General features: G+C 39.1%; 1 protein-coding gene across 5 annotated transcripts in view; it reads right to left on the reverse strand.

Annotated features, from left to right (window-relative positions):
- Positions 1-15,593, reverse strand: part of SLC25A21 (solute carrier family 25 member 21) — a 538,464-nt gene that overhangs the window by 54,891 nt on the left and 467,980 nt on the right. For all 5 annotated transcript variants that reach the window (XM_070775474.1, XM_070775472.1, XM_070775473.1 and 2 more), the window contains one exon: positions 5,033-5,099. In XM_070775474.1, coding sequence (XP_070631575.1) covers positions 5,033-5,099 — 67 coding nt within the window. The remainder of the gene's footprint in view (positions 1-5,032; positions 5,100-15,593) is intronic.

Below are 15,593 nucleotides of genomic sequence, written 5' to 3' on the forward strand. Positions count from 1 at the left end.
AGCTACCAGGGAATCCCGGACTTGACCTGTAACTCTAAGCAGTTCTCACAGGGAATTCCAAGTCTACACTTTGGGGCAATTCTAGGCTTTTCATTTTCCCATCTCTAAAACTGTTAAAAAAAAAAAAAAAAAAAGAGAAGCTACCACTAGCTGCTTGGTACTCATCAGCAGTCTGCCTGGAAGATTCTGGTTATGGCTGGGATGAAGTGATTCAGGTTCCTGGCAATAAAGAAGCCTCCTAGATCAGTGATAAGTTGCTAATAGATTAAATCCAAAAGTAATGAACAATATATATTACATATTCTAATAAATAGTGCTTTGAACTTAAAAAAAAATACTTGTTTTAATTTCTACCTTTGCAATCAAAGTCTAAATTACTGAATATAAAATAAAATATCTCAAGAAAGCAAAAGTTAAAATATTTAAAAATGGATTTCCAACAATATTAAAATAATGTAATGTCATTAGAATGTGAAACCCATTATTAGCTAAAAATATTCATTCATTCAACAGATATTTATTGAATGTCTCCCATATGTAAAGCTTAAAAGATATTATACTAGACTATATTCTTAAGAACTGGTAGATTAGTTGTTATTTTAATTCCTTTCTATGCAGCACTAATCCTTTATTGCCTTCATAATATTTAGTCAAAGAAGTGATAAAGTTACCCTATAACATAAGAAATGAGATTACACTCTTCAAGGATGAAATTAGGAGAGTCAACATGTTGAAGCTCCAATACTTCGGCCACCTAATGTCAAGAGCTACTCGTTGGAAAAGACCCTGATGCTTGGAAAGATTGAGGGCGGGAGGGGAAGGGCCTGACAGAGGATGAGATGGGTGGATGGCATCACTGGAAATAGCGAAGGACAGAGGAGTCCGGAGTGCTGCAGTCCATGGCATTGCAAAGAGTTGGACGTGATTTAGCAACTGAACAATAACAACAACATGTAGTAATGTTACCTATTCAAAGTCATGCAAATGTGTACTAAAGAGTTTTGAAAACCTTTATAGTCAGTCAAGGTTTTGGGAATCTTGAACATAAAATCTGGAATCCAAATTACTATGGTATACATAATCTATCTACTGGAACCTTGAAATTGGTAGTCTGGTTGGGAGAGGGGTTGGACCTGGAGGACAGGCTGTGTGGTCCCTGGAGAAGTGTCAAGCTGTGGTTGGACAGGGGAGGTGAGCACGGTTTTCCTGGGTGACCCAGCCCTCTGGAGGGTACTTTCATTGCTCACTAAACAATCTGATGATTAAGCTGACCTCCCAGATCATCTGTTCTGAGAGGCAGTTACATTACAGGGAAACAGTCTGATCCATTTGGGTCATACTTTTAACAAGTAGGCCCTGAGAAGTGCCCAGACTAGGACTGACTATTCCCCATCACAGAAGCAAACCCTTCTGGGTACCGCTCTCAATGCCCTATACATTTTGAAGCCTCCCAGTTTGGTGGGTAGTAACAGGCACTATTCCCAGTCCTGTGTGACTGCTGGCACTGTTCCTGCGAATCCTTCCAACCACACTTTCCAGGCCTTGCTAGTTTCCTCACATGTGCACTGGTCAGCGGGATACTGGAGGTGTCCCTCTGCAGATCTTAGGTGTCTCTTTCTGTGCAGATCTGTCTTTCTCTGGTGCTGTGTCCTGCGAACTCTAGATGTCTTTCCCTCCCAGCCTCTCAGCTCTTTCTCAACCCAGGGAGTCTACTGGTTGAGGCAGTCAACTGGATTTCTCCTGTGTATTCCTGAGCTGAGAACCCAAGGGCACATCTCATCTGTTTTGCATCTCAGGTATGACTCTCCCTCTTTGTTTCATGTCCAGTGTCTTAAAAATATCCTGGTTTCATATATTTTGTTCATTTTCTGTTTTTGCTGTTTCAGGCAGCAAAGTAAATCTGGTCCCTGTGACTTCATCTTGGCTGGAAATGGAAGTCTCGGCCTTTCGGAAACTCTGAATAGTAGATGTGGGAATTTGGGGGAACAGGACAGGAATTCTCCTGTTATAAAGTAATAAATTTTCTTTCTGTTTCTTGTTACATGAAAGTGAAAGTACTATTCGCTCAGTTGTGTCCAACTCTTTGTGACCACATGGACTGTAGCCCTCCAGGCTCCTCTGTCCATGGGATTCTACAGGCAAGAATACTGGAGTCGGTAGCCATTTCCTTCTCCAGAGGATCTTCCCAACCCAGGATTGAACCCTGGTCTTCTGCATTGCAGGCGGATTCTTTACCACTGAGCCACCAGGGAAGTTCCCGTTCCATATGTTTCATTTATTCATCTAATATCCATGGAACATCTACTTGTAGGCACTGTGATACGCGTAAAGGATACAGTGGTGAACAAATAGACTTCACAATATATAATATTTTGTGAGTTTGGTTGGCATTAAGCAGTCCTTGAAAGTCTGACCATGAACTGATGGTGTTTCCGGACCTGTGATGCTCAAAACTAGATCCTGGAATCCAGCATGCATTGCCTGCTGTCTCTGAGCAACCAACTGGTCTCTTTCAGAAGTCTTCATTTCCTTTTGCTAATTGCAATACTAATTCTGTCTCTATTTGTGAAGGGGAGTTTCATTTATTTAGCATCAATGAATATTATTATTTTAATGCTGAAATTAATTTCAAAGAATAAAGTACAGACAAAAATTATGTTTCTAGACATTGTCTGTTTCTTTCTATATACATATACATATATAGACGTAATTTCAGAGACCATATAGACATATGTATACATGTGTGTATATATCTATGGCCTGAATATTTTTTCAAAGTAAACTGTGATGGCATACAATAAAGCAGTTTATGATGTATGAAATCGTTGCAATCAGATGATCATTTTCCTCACAAATCCTAAGATAAATATCTATAAAAGGAATGTTTTCATAAATTGTGTTGAAAAACTGGTGCTATCCATCTGGCAAAGATACACTTAACTCAAAGTCATACTTAAAAAGCCAACATACTTACCATATGTCTCAATAATTTTAAGGTAAAATCCACTTGAAACAAGATGTCTGGGACACATACACCATATCCAGTTGCCCAAAAGTTCATCTGTTAACCATTGTTCTGGCAGGGAGCATTGTTTTTTTAAAGTAGAGACTAGCTCAGTTTTGTAAAGCTCAACTTTTTTTTTCTTCCATAAAAGACTGCTCAACATTGATAAATGTTAATCCTCTAAAAGCTTAAATTGTCTCTAACATATAATATTAAGGAAAAATATTCCAGGAAAAACTGTAATTACAGTTTACTTTATTTATACATGTAAAACTCTGAACAAATGAATATATTATCCCGTGGAGACAAAGTGACTTTCCTTGAACAGGAAGTATGCTCTGTTTGTTTACTTGGGCAATCTTTTATCAAGTGAAGCCATTTCATAATTCAATTCAGCCCTCTTGCGTACTTTGGTGAACTTTTTCCAGATTCTCTATTGCGATTCAGATCCTTATAATGAAATTTGTAGTGAAGTAATAATATAAAATCACAAAAACTATGGCAATGAAGAGGTGAATTTATAGAGGAAAAATGTTTTAAAGCTTTGCTTTCTGTACTCTAGACCAGAATTAAATCCTGTTAAATCTCCATTTTCACATGAGTAAAACTTTGGTGTCTGTGTATATATGTTGGCTTTTTTTTTAATCATAATTTTTAACCCAGTCATCTTGATTAACTGAGTATAAAGTATAAGCTGCTTTTTCTTACCTTTCAGGAATGTTGGGAATACAAATTGAGTAATGTGTGAGAAAAAGCTTTATGTCATCAGTTGGAAAGGAAGTCTTTAAGTTTACGTTATCTTTATTATGGAAAGACAAAGCTGTATTTGGTGATGGCAGTGGTGTGGGGGAGGGGGCAATGCCATCAGAGTCACTGTGATCAGGACTTCTGTCTGAAAGAACCTAGAAAAAAGCATGACCAGATTTATTTCTTTTTTCTTTGGAGGTCCTGCTAGATCAGGATGCTTCCCCAGTGGCTCAGCTGGTAAAGAATCCGCCTGCATTGTGGGAGACCTGGGTTCGATCCCTGGGTTGAGAAGATCCTCTGGAGAAGGGAACAGCTACCCACTCCAGTATTCTGACCTGGAGAATTCCATGGACTATACAGTCCATGGGGTCACAAAGAGTCGGACAAGACAGAGTGACTTTCACTTTCACTTTCCCCTGGAGGTCCTGCTAGATCTCCACGTTCATACCCAGATACTGAACCAGCAAGGAGTACATAAACCTCCATAGGTGGGATTTCCCTGGCGGTCTAGTGGTTGAGACTTCACGTTTCAATGCAGGGGTTGTGAGTTTGATTCCTGGTCAGGGAGTTAAGATCCCACATGCCTTGTGGTCAAAACACCAAAACAGGAAACAGAAGTAATATTGTAACAGATCCAGTACTTTAAAAATGGACCACATTAAAAAAAAAAAATCCTAAAAAAACTCTATAGTTCTGTAGTTAAAGAATGGAAATCAATGTAGTAGAAGCATTGATAGTAATTTTGTGAAAACAAGTACAGAATATTTTAACAGAGGAGACCAGGGTGGAAAAACGAAGTTAGCACACCAAATAAATGTGTTATATAAGAATCACACACAAAGAAATATATTGTATTAGTTCACTCTATTCATAAAATGAGAATGATTTAGGGAAGGTTTATCTACCTTTCCTCCCTCCTCTCCTCTCTCTCTTTACTAGTTATTGCTCCAAAGGCAAGTTTACGAATTGCCTTGAGAAAAAGTCCAAGCTCTTTTGTGGCTGCTGTGGTTTGATTACATGAATTTCTTTTACCACTGTGCTTTCTGTGTAATTTCACCATTAGAAGGGAATGCTTTTACCTGGAGAAAGAAATCCACAAACCAATATAGCAATATTTGAGAGAATGACCAAGTCTAATTATGATAAAAAATATGATTTCTATATAAAAATTTTAGTATTTCACATTTAATTCCCATTAATGTCCCATAGCTTATTGTGGGATGTGCTAATGCTGAAGCACGAAGCCCATTTTCACTTGATGGGAAGGCATATGTTGTTTACCTTTACTGCTCTTTTTGGTGTTTCAGCCAAGATGGGTGGTAGAATCCCCTTGTAAAAACCAAACAACCTATTGGAGAAATGAAAAGATTTATGTAAGTAAGGAGGGCTTCCCAGGTGGCACGGTCTCCTGCCAATGCAGGAGATGCAAGAGATGCAGGTTCAATCCTTGGGTCAGGAGGATCCCCTGGAAGAGGAAATGGCAGCTCCCCCCAGTGTTCTTGCCTGGAAAATGCCATGGACAAAGGAGCCTGGCAGGCTATAGTCCATGGCGTTGCAAACAGTTGGATATGACTGAGTGACTATGCAAGCACACAGATATAAGTAAGGGAATTAAGATGGATAAAGCAACTTAAAGTATTCCCAACTATTCAATATAGCTCATTAGTCACGAAATCTTCCTTTGTTTTAATGCTAAAGCGGGGAGACTATGAATTCTACATTTATATGTTCTATAACATTCAGAAGAGGAATAAATGATGCTGAGACTGGAACCCCTTAGGTAAGCTGCTAAAGATAATCATGAATTGTACCTTAAAAATAAACTCAACCCTCCTTAATCTAAGGAATCTTTATTTTCTAAGTTGTGTGGTTGTTAGCGTTGAGCTCTCTACCATCTTGTATCTCTTCCCTGTGGTCACCAAATGAAGTTAAGGCTACACCTGAGTCCACTAGACTAAAACTTCAGAGGCTAACCAGGTGATGAAACCCTCCATTTTAGCTTTACTAACATAGGGGAAACTAACCAACTATACGGCTGTGGAACTAGGGCTCCTAGCCCTGTCCCAAATCAGCCATAATTTTTTTAACTTCCTTGATGGAGATGAAAGGTCAGGGAGGGCTAAGTACAGAGACATGTTCCTGGCAGTAGAAGTATCAGACTTTCCTGGAGGCGGTGTGTGCATGCTCAGTTGTGTCTGACTCTGTGACCCTATGGGCTGGAGCTCACCAAACTCTCCTGCTGAGGTGCAGTCTCACAGGGCATGGGACAGCTGTCATTTTCAATATTGACATGTGGTCACATATTCAGACATTTTTAGGAAAAAGAAGAATGAGTGCCTTATGCCTATAAGTTTTATAAAAAGTCACCATTTATTCAAAATCTTAAATTTGTCTGCCCTGGAATCTTTACACACTCATGTACACATATATATGTTATGAGGGTATGAAAGTGAAAGTCGCTCAGTCGGTGTCTAACTCTTTGTGACCCCATGGACTATACAGTCCACAGAATTCTCCAGGCCAGAACACTGGAGTGGGTAGCCTTTCCTTGAGGGGATCTTCCAAACCCAGGGATCAAACCTAGGTCTCCCACACTGCACATGGATTCTTTACCAGCTGAGCCACAAGGGAAGCCCAAGAACACTGGAATGAGTAGCCTATCCCTTCTCCAGCGGATCTTCCCAACCCAGGACTTGAACCTGGGTTTCCTGCACTGCAGGCAGATTTTTAGTAAACTGAATTATCATGAGCGTATAGTGTAAATATATATGTAGTATGAAAATATTTCAATAAGAAAGAATATTCTGCATCATTTTCTGAGATAATCAATTCCCCTGGTGATCTGGTAAGTGGCTATAGATAAAGGTAGGACTCAACCAGTCCCTATTTTAGGATAGCCACTTAATATCCTAGAGAAGGCTGGACTCTGATTAACCCATCAAACTTCACTCCAGCACTCTTAAGTTGGGTTCTGCTTCTAGCTGTGCTCTGGAACAAAAAAGTTAAGAGTTTATTCAGACTAACCCACTGTGGCACTCAATCCAACATGGCAACCTCTTGCTCTTCCTCAACACACTGGCTTACACAGCACCTTCCAATGAAGGGAGCAAAAGGCTCGTCTTACAGCTACTAATTCTTAGTCCCTTGAGGGCTGCTGTTCCCTACAGTGCTTACCCCAGAGTCGTGTGTGTGTGTGTGTGTGTGTGTGTGTGTATGTGTGTGTCTGCATGTGTGTATGTAAACAGGACACAAATATTTGTTAAGATTACAGATTTTATGAAGAGAAAGAAAAGAGTCAAATGATCCCTTAATGTGGGCTTACTCTGCCTGCTGTTTTCGACTTAATGAATAACACTAGCATTTGTGTTAATATAAAGGAAGTAAAGCAGACGTGCTTTGAAGAACTATGGGAATTCATGAATTCCCCCACTTCCTTTCCATTTCAACTACTGAGGCCTGAAATTTACTTGGAAAATTTTAATACTCTTTCTAATTTGAATTTCATTACAAATTATTATATAATTTTCAGCATGAGAATGACTCTGCCTAGGTTTGATCTTCCTAAAAGATAAATGTGATTTTCTTCAATAGAAGTTCTATATTTATAATAAAAGACATTATTAGTTCTGTTCTTTTTGTGCTGCCTTTTTCACACCTGGAAGATTATGCCTGGTTATGGCGGAGGCGGGGGGCAGGAATGAAGAACATTTAAGTAAGGAAAGCGTCTGGAACAGAGTGTCCCTGTTAATAGAGGTACTTGAAATCCCATGCAACAGAGAACAGATATAGGACGAACAGTAGCTCAGCTGGAGGAGAAAGATCTTAGGGACGAACATCTGATGAATCTTTTGAAAAGTGAGCATGTAGGAAACAGATTAGACTTTTCTGTTTGTTTCCAGGCGGTAGAACTAGGACCAACAGGTGGAAGCAACAGAGAAAGACACATTTGTGGCTCAGTAGGAGCTTGATACAAGGAAGTACTTCTAACGGTCAAACCTATCTAAACATAGACTAGACTCTCCTGAAAAGTGTGTGTTCCCTTTGGAATGTGGTCAAGCAGTGTGGATGACCACTCCGCATGGATGCCAGAGATGGATGTGCACAACAGTGGAAGGACTTGATGTGTCTCAAGGTGGGTTTCCTCCAATCCTCAGATTTTGTTATTCTAAGAGAAAGAACAAAAAACACAGAACAGCACATTTCTGAAAACAGACACTCTGCATTACTTTAAACTTTTGCCTAAAGTGGAGCACTACTGTGCTGAAGGAGGACAGAAGTCTTATAAGCAACGCAGGAAGTCTTCATTTTAAAAATGATGAAAGAAAATATTAAAAAGAGGTGTAAGGCAGAAGGGAAGAGAGGCAGCTGGGACAACCATAAGGATTTAATCTGGAAAGAGCTGGCAGGTCCAGAGCCCTCTGCTTCATGTTGGTGATGCTTCCGCGATGTGCCCTCTCTCTTTCATGTGCAGTCATCTCTGCTCCCTCACCAGCTCCAGCTAGCTTGTCATCCTGAACTCTCTAACAGTGAATGAACAGCTTTAATGGGAAATTCTCAAAGACCATAGGCAGCAGTTGCTGACAAATGAGAAGTGAGAATCATCTACTTCCTTGCATTATTTTTATAGTACATCCATGCAATAGTGGGTATCTATGGCATAGCCAGGCTGGCAACTCTTCTGTTGAGAACTGTCCCACCCAATTTTTTTAAACTACTAGAACCCATGTATTAGTACAATCTGATACTGCTTGTAGGCAACTTGCTGAATGGATCCAAATGGTACTCCATTTCTTTGTTCCTGTTAATCTGATCCAAGTAGAGTTTTTCTCCAGGATTTTGGAATTGGAACTGAAAAGGTCAGCCTTGCTCTGTGTGGTTGAAGCTCTAAGATAATAAGGCTAGAATATTAACAGTAGTCATGTTTTCTGTCATTCAGGGAAAGTGAGTCTGCAGTGATAAGAAAGAAGGAAGCCATCATTCAGGAAAACAAAGAAGCAGGATGCAGAAGTTCTGGTACTGTAAGTGTGATTCTGCGGCCAGGATTTCTTTAAGCCTTGTTACATCTTGATCCTTCTTGAATATTGACATTTCCCTTTGCTTTTGATTCTTTGAGATACCCAGTAATATCTATAATAAGTTCCTTTATTTACTTACAAACCAAAGTCCTGGATCCAGAAATTGGCCTCTACAGTCAATGTGACTGTTGCTGTTCCTCCGTACTGTGGCCTCTCCTATGAAGAGCCTTTGGTCAGGTAAGAGTGGCACTTGGGCCAATTCAAAGAGTCACATCCAAAATGTGAGCAAGAATGCAAATCAAAACTACAATGAGCTACCACCTCACACCAGTCAGAATGGCCATCATTAACAAGTCTACAAATAACAAATGTTGGAAAGGATGTGGAGAAAAGGGAATCCTCCTACACTCTTGGTGGGGATGTAAATTGGTGCAGCCATTATGGAAAACAGTATGAAGGTTCCTCAAAAAAATAAAGATAGAGTTGCCATATGATCCAGCAGTATATCCAGACATATCTATAATTTGAAAAGATACATGCACCCCCATGTTCATAGCAGCACTATTCACAATAGCCAAGGCATGGAGACAGCCTAAATGTCCATCAACAGATGAACAGATAAGGAAGATGTGCTACATACAATGGAATATTATTTAGTCACAAAAAAAGGATGAAATAATGCCATTTGCAGCTATATGGATGGACCCAGAGATTATCATGCTAAGTGAAATAAATCAGAAAGAGAAAGACAAATACCATATGATACTGTTTACATGTGGGGCTGAAAATATGACTCAAATGAATATATCTATGAAATGGAAACAGATTCATAGACAAAGAAAACAGACTTGTGGTTGCCAAAGGGGAAAGGGGGTAAGGAATGGAAGCACTGGGAGCTTGGGATTAGCAGATGCAAGCAGGTATATAAAGGATGGATAAGCAACATCTCACTGTATAGCACAGGGATCTATATTCAATATCCTGTGATAAGCCAGAATGGAAAAGAATAAGAAAACAAAAATATGTAACTGAGTCACTATGCTGTACAGCAGAAATGTAAAACCACTATACTTCAACAATTTTTTTTTTTTTAAGTCTGAGCAAGAGAATGTGGGCAAGGCCTTAAGCTGATGACCTATTTTTTTGATTTGATTGATAATTACTGGAAATTTTCCTAGTGTAAAAGTATGACATACAGATTCTAAAAAACAAAAGGACTGGTAATGTCTTATGAAGAAGATACTCTTTTTGGCTAAAAAACTGATGTTTATACTCACATGCACTGTTCATTCTGCCAGTTTTGTTTTGTTTTTTTCCTGTGCTCATGTAGTCTTGGTTTGAAATACAGGGCATGTAGCTTATCAGGACAATAAGCAAGGAAGTTAAGAGATTTGCAGCACTCACATCAACATGCTTCAACCTGCTTACTTCTCAAGAACCAGAGTGACACATTTCGTCTACTCCCTGAATGAATGGAAAGTGAGATTCTAATGTCTGCTGGGAAGACAGTAAAGCCACTACTGTGGTTTTAAGTTTTGACCCATATTAAGCCATCTGGGGAACTCTTCAGAAGAGACACAAGCACCAGTTCAAGACCTCCTATAAAACTGCAGTATGAACAGTATGGAAGACCTCATATTTTGTTTCTCAGAGCTGTTACTTCTAAAAATTATGAGTTTGATGTTAACCACCCTGTGTAGGAAAATGTTAACTTGGTTGTGTATCAACTTTTATTAATACTGTTATAAGTAAAAATAGTCAAATTTGGTGAATGCTTAATGTGGATTTGCCACTCTGTTAAGAATAAATATATGAAGGCATGTGGACATATTTTAATGTCATTCAACTGTCACAACAATCCTTCCTTTGAAGCAGGAATGATTATTTTCTTTATGTTGCAGATGAACCCTGTCCTCACAGTCTCTCGTCCTTGTCCACAGTCCTCAGTGCTTGTCCACTGAGATGTAGAGGTACTGCAGTTTTTCTTAAAATAAAACTATTTTTACAAGCACATTTGAAAAGTCAAGTTATTTCTATTGCAAAAATGTCTTGTCATTTCTTATTTTAGGAGAAGCAGTTAAAAATCAGATTTTTATTCTACTTCCATTCTCTTTTAAAGTCATATGCAACACTTCCTGCATACCTGATAGATCTGGACTGAGAAGAACAAGATCATTTTCTGGAAAAACTTTTGAGTTGTTTATAAAATGTTTTCTAGGTGAATCAGATGAGTAAAAAACTTAGGCTCTAGGATAAATGTTTTCCCCATAGGATACAGTTTTGCCCTTAAGACAAATATCAGGATAATTCTGTGTGGGAAAAGACAACACAATATGATAAAACAATGAAATATTCATACTAAATATTAAAATAAAAATAGTGTTGTTCAAAAAGTCACTTTTAGCTGTTGACTTAACAGATACCCTCCTCAACTGTCTTTGTTCCTGGAGGTGCAGGTATTCACCATTCCCTGCACTTTGGGAAGAGAGCCCTTTGCCAGTCCAGGGGGTGAAGCTGAGTTCTTCAAGCCAATCATGGTGGTCCCATTCCCTTCCTAGCAAGGAGGTTAAACATGGATATACAACCCAAACCTAGCCCCTTGGACCAGCAAAGAGGGAGGGAAGCATACTGGAAGTCTTGAATTTCTGGCCTAAGGAAAAGAGTACATGGGAAGAAAAGGCCCTCTTTTTCACTAGATGGTGTCCGCACTGCATGATATCCCTGTGTACTGCGGTCAAGTGAAATATCAGTGCCCACAAGCTGAGGATGTCCAGCAAAAAGAAAAGACCTTGATTTTGATGACATCATCAGACTGCTCAATGAACCAGTCCTGGCATCCTACCTCCAGATGTCTGGTTACATGAAATTAAAAATAAACCTTTATTATTTGAGCACTTTCAGTTATATCTTCTGTTAACCTACAGCTAAAAGCATTCTGATACAAATAGCTTTAACATTCCTGTTTTTGAAAAAGTCCCAAATTCTTAAATCATAATATAATGAAGATAGTTGTTAAATGTTAAGCAAAGCACTTAGAAGGAGACTGTGAAAACCAATTTTTAAATATTTTTAGATTATTTCTTTCAGGAACCATATCATACACTAAAACTCTATCCCATTAGAATGATTACATGTGAGAGAGCCCCCACCCCAAAGACAGAATGTGGAAAAGTTCACAGGCAAAAATGAGGATGGGGTTCCAGTTCTTCAAAACCATTAGATCATGATGGTTCACATCCTGATTGAGAGTTGTTGTTCAGGAATATAAGTAGACAAAGAGTATTACAACATTGGATCACATTTGTTTTTAATTGTATGATCAAAACAGGCCTTGTATTACTTATGTACATATATAAAGTGCAGATCAAAACTGCACTGCACGTGTTCCTCTCAAAGACACAGCTCACACATAGCTTATTTGAAATACAGATTTATGCCAAGCCCCACAAAATAATTTTATCCCTCATTTCCCCCACCACTTTTTCAAAGTGTGAAGTTATTTAACATACTGGGTGGCTCCAAGGTTGTAGACAAGCCAATAAAAAGATGTTGATTGTACAAATCAAGGAAATGCAGAATTTTCTTTGAGTTCCAGTTGGTGGTTCATTTACAAACCCTGGAGGAAGCCTTCCTGCTGTCTCTCATTAGTAGGGACCAATCTTAGGTTACCTTCTTTGGGACCCAAACTTTAGAATCCCTGCCCCCAAGGAGACCAGATAGATCCTTAATGAAACATCTTGTACCTGACAACATCTTTAGTCCATTTGGATGGCTGAAAAAAGTTACCTGCTTTAAGTCAGCTACTGAAATCTGAAGACTTTGTGGTTAATAGTGGGAAGACAGGATAGGGCTTAACATACTCAAAATTCAACCCAGGTAAAGAAGCCAGAAAGGAATGGAAAAATGACATGTCCCTCTGCCCCTCCTTTTTCCCTCTGAGTCACCTCTTTGTTGGTTTTGCTGTTATTTTTCTAATTTAGTATGTAGAAAATGTTTGTTTGAAAGTAATTTGTACTGTAGAGCTGGACTACTTTTATAGGCAGGCTGGGAAATTTCTGAAGTTGCCAGCCTGATAAGCAGGATTTTGGCCTTAGAAGCCACAACATGGAAGCTTTTCTTCTTTGCAGCTCCCAAGGAGAAAGGGAAACAGCATAGCTGCTTCACCAGTGACCTTTAGAGGGAGTCATACCATGTTGTCCATCAGAAAGGTTATCATAAAACTCAACTGGTAGATTACTGAGAAATGAGTGTAAGGAAATGGTGAATAAATTATTTTCCCTCCTAGGAGAGGAAAAGATCACTGTACAAATCTGCTGCCTGGGGAAACCAGGCTTTCCCTGGTTGTTGGAGATGAAGGGTTTTGGGGGCTCAAACTGCTGAGATTCATAACCTGGGTCAAGCAGCCAGGATAGCAGTGTACCTCATCCAAGCCTGAAAAAGCCAATTAAAGAAATGACTTCAAAGTTGAAAAGCCATTTTCAAAGCCACCTGCAGCATACTCACATGCAGCAAGAGACGGATGTTTTCACCTGGATCCCGCTTCTTTGCCAAAAACGTGGCATTCAGTAAAAGTCCAGAGCAGCAATAATACTCATCGGTGAAGCATGAAATAGGAGAGACAGGGAAAGTGACACCAGATCCCCAGTTGGGGAAATTGGAAAGCATTAACGTGTCTGTGTACCTAACAGAGCACAATTACTACATTTTACTTCGTTTCAACAGTCAGGACCTAACTGAACATCACCATTCAGTTCTGTTCTGGGCAATGATCCAAGCTCATCTTTGGTACAGTTGATTTTGAAGCCTTACAGTCAATCATATCTTCACAATTTGTTCTTCTTTCAGGCTTCAGGCATCCTCTTGATTTCCATTTCTTGTTTGGAAGCCTTGAGTCATCTGTTCTGGCAACATGACCAACCCAAATCAGTCATTTTCTCCAAATTATATTGAAATAGGGATCTTGCTAGTTTGTTTTCTTCCTCCCCCTTTCTTTCACATAATTTCCCCTTTAAAGATCTTTTAATACAAAGCTGATTGAAGGCATACAATATCCTCTTTCTTCTGCTGTTGTCAAATCCAAGTTTCTTACCCACATGCTATAGCTCTGTAATTAAAACAATGAGGGTGGCACTCAGCCCTGGGTTATGAGGGCATGGCTTCCATTGCTCGACGGGTCCCGTCTCCCAGGGCAGAATTTAGGCCTTGACACTACACCTTTAGGGCAGAATTCTGACATCATTTACGCTCTGCAAGTCTCAGCGGTTCACAGAATCCAAATGAAAGACTGCAGTTCCATGGCTCTGTTATTTGAATTATGTAGAATCTGCAATCTGAAGTTCTCGAAATTGCATGCATCTTGGGGCCATTTTCATTTAGGCAAAGGAGAGAGGGAAAACTAGATAGTCTTCAAAGGAGAAGGAAAACAGCTTACAAAGAGTAAGTGACACAGATTCTTCTTTCAAAAGCAGCAACTGAACTTTGAAGAAGGGCAGGAAGCATAAAGAAAGTTTCAGCTAAGATTCTAACATAAAAGTCAACAAAGTTTTCCTTGCTTCAACTCCTATCAGGTCTTCGGGCACAAACAATGTAGTTATTATTTTTCATTACAGAAAATTAAGTGAATTGAGTTTCTGCATATGGTCCTTGGGTCTATTTGTTACCTCAAACCATACCACTTTCATTACATGCTATACAGAGGAATTCTTTAAAAGTTTTCCTCGACACACGTTTTTAACTGAACTTTCAGTATGATTTTACCACCACAATTAAACTTTGCTGATGGGTCTGAAATAAACTACAACTTTGATTTTCTAAGATACAAAAAATTAGTTTAGCTGTCAGTATCATTTAGGAGGTAGGTCCATGGCTCCATTCCCTGGAAAGTTGGCAGGATGCTCAATGCACCAAGCATGCTGTGCAGGGAAGGCATTAGCGTGATATAAGAACCAGAACCCTGATGGAAAACCCTAAGGAAAGAAAAAGCAAAAAAGATAATTTGAGAAGCAACTAATACGGTAAATAATATGGCTAGAATGTGGTATTAATTGCTGCATTAATCTATAAGTGAAGAGACTTATTTAGAACTGAATATGCAAAAAGTACAGTAATTTTCAGTGACAGCAGATTACCTTGCTTATAAAGATGAACACATTTCCATTAGAAAATAAGAGTGTAAGAGCAGCCTTTCACTCATGCAGATGGTAACTCTGAGAGAAAAAACTCAAAAAAAGAAAAGAAAAGAAAAGAAAAGAAAACCAAAACAACTCTATTTCTTGAATGGGGACTGAAAACCAGGAAAAAAGGGCCCGACTGTGGAATCCAGAAGTCCTTTGCCAGCCAGCTCCATGCTCTCTGCTAATCAAGTCCTGTTGAAAAAATTCCTTGCTTCATTCTAGTCACCCCAACCTCTCACCAATCCCCCTTTTCTTATTTCCTCTGTTTCTAATTTCTGTTGTCCCCACTCATGAAGTCATCATTCATTTATTCACTCATTTATTCTTTCAGTATATTTTGTTCCAAGCACTAAGCTAAACACCTTTTTCTGGGGTCAAATGTTAATAACAGAGTAGTTCTGTTGTCCCCGAATCAACTAAGGCCTTAACTTTTTCCATGAAGCCTTCTCTGAGATGGTAGACAAAAAGCTTGATATTGTGCCTGCTTGCAATATTTGACCAAGATGTTGTCTTCATACATGCTTGCCACATAGCAAGATGCAGATAACATTATATTGAATACACTGACATTCAAATAAGAAATGTATATACTTATGCATATGTGTCTATACATATCGTGCATGCGTGCTCAGTTGCTAAGTTGTGTCCAACTCT

This window comes from Bos indicus, chromosome 21 (genome assembly GCF_029378745.1).
Source record: "Bos indicus isolate NIAB-ARS_2022 breed Sahiwal x Tharparkar chromosome 21, NIAB-ARS_B.indTharparkar_mat_pri_1.0, whole genome shotgun sequence".
Lineage (NCBI taxonomy): Eukaryota > Metazoa > Chordata > Mammalia > Artiodactyla > Bovidae > Bos > Bos indicus.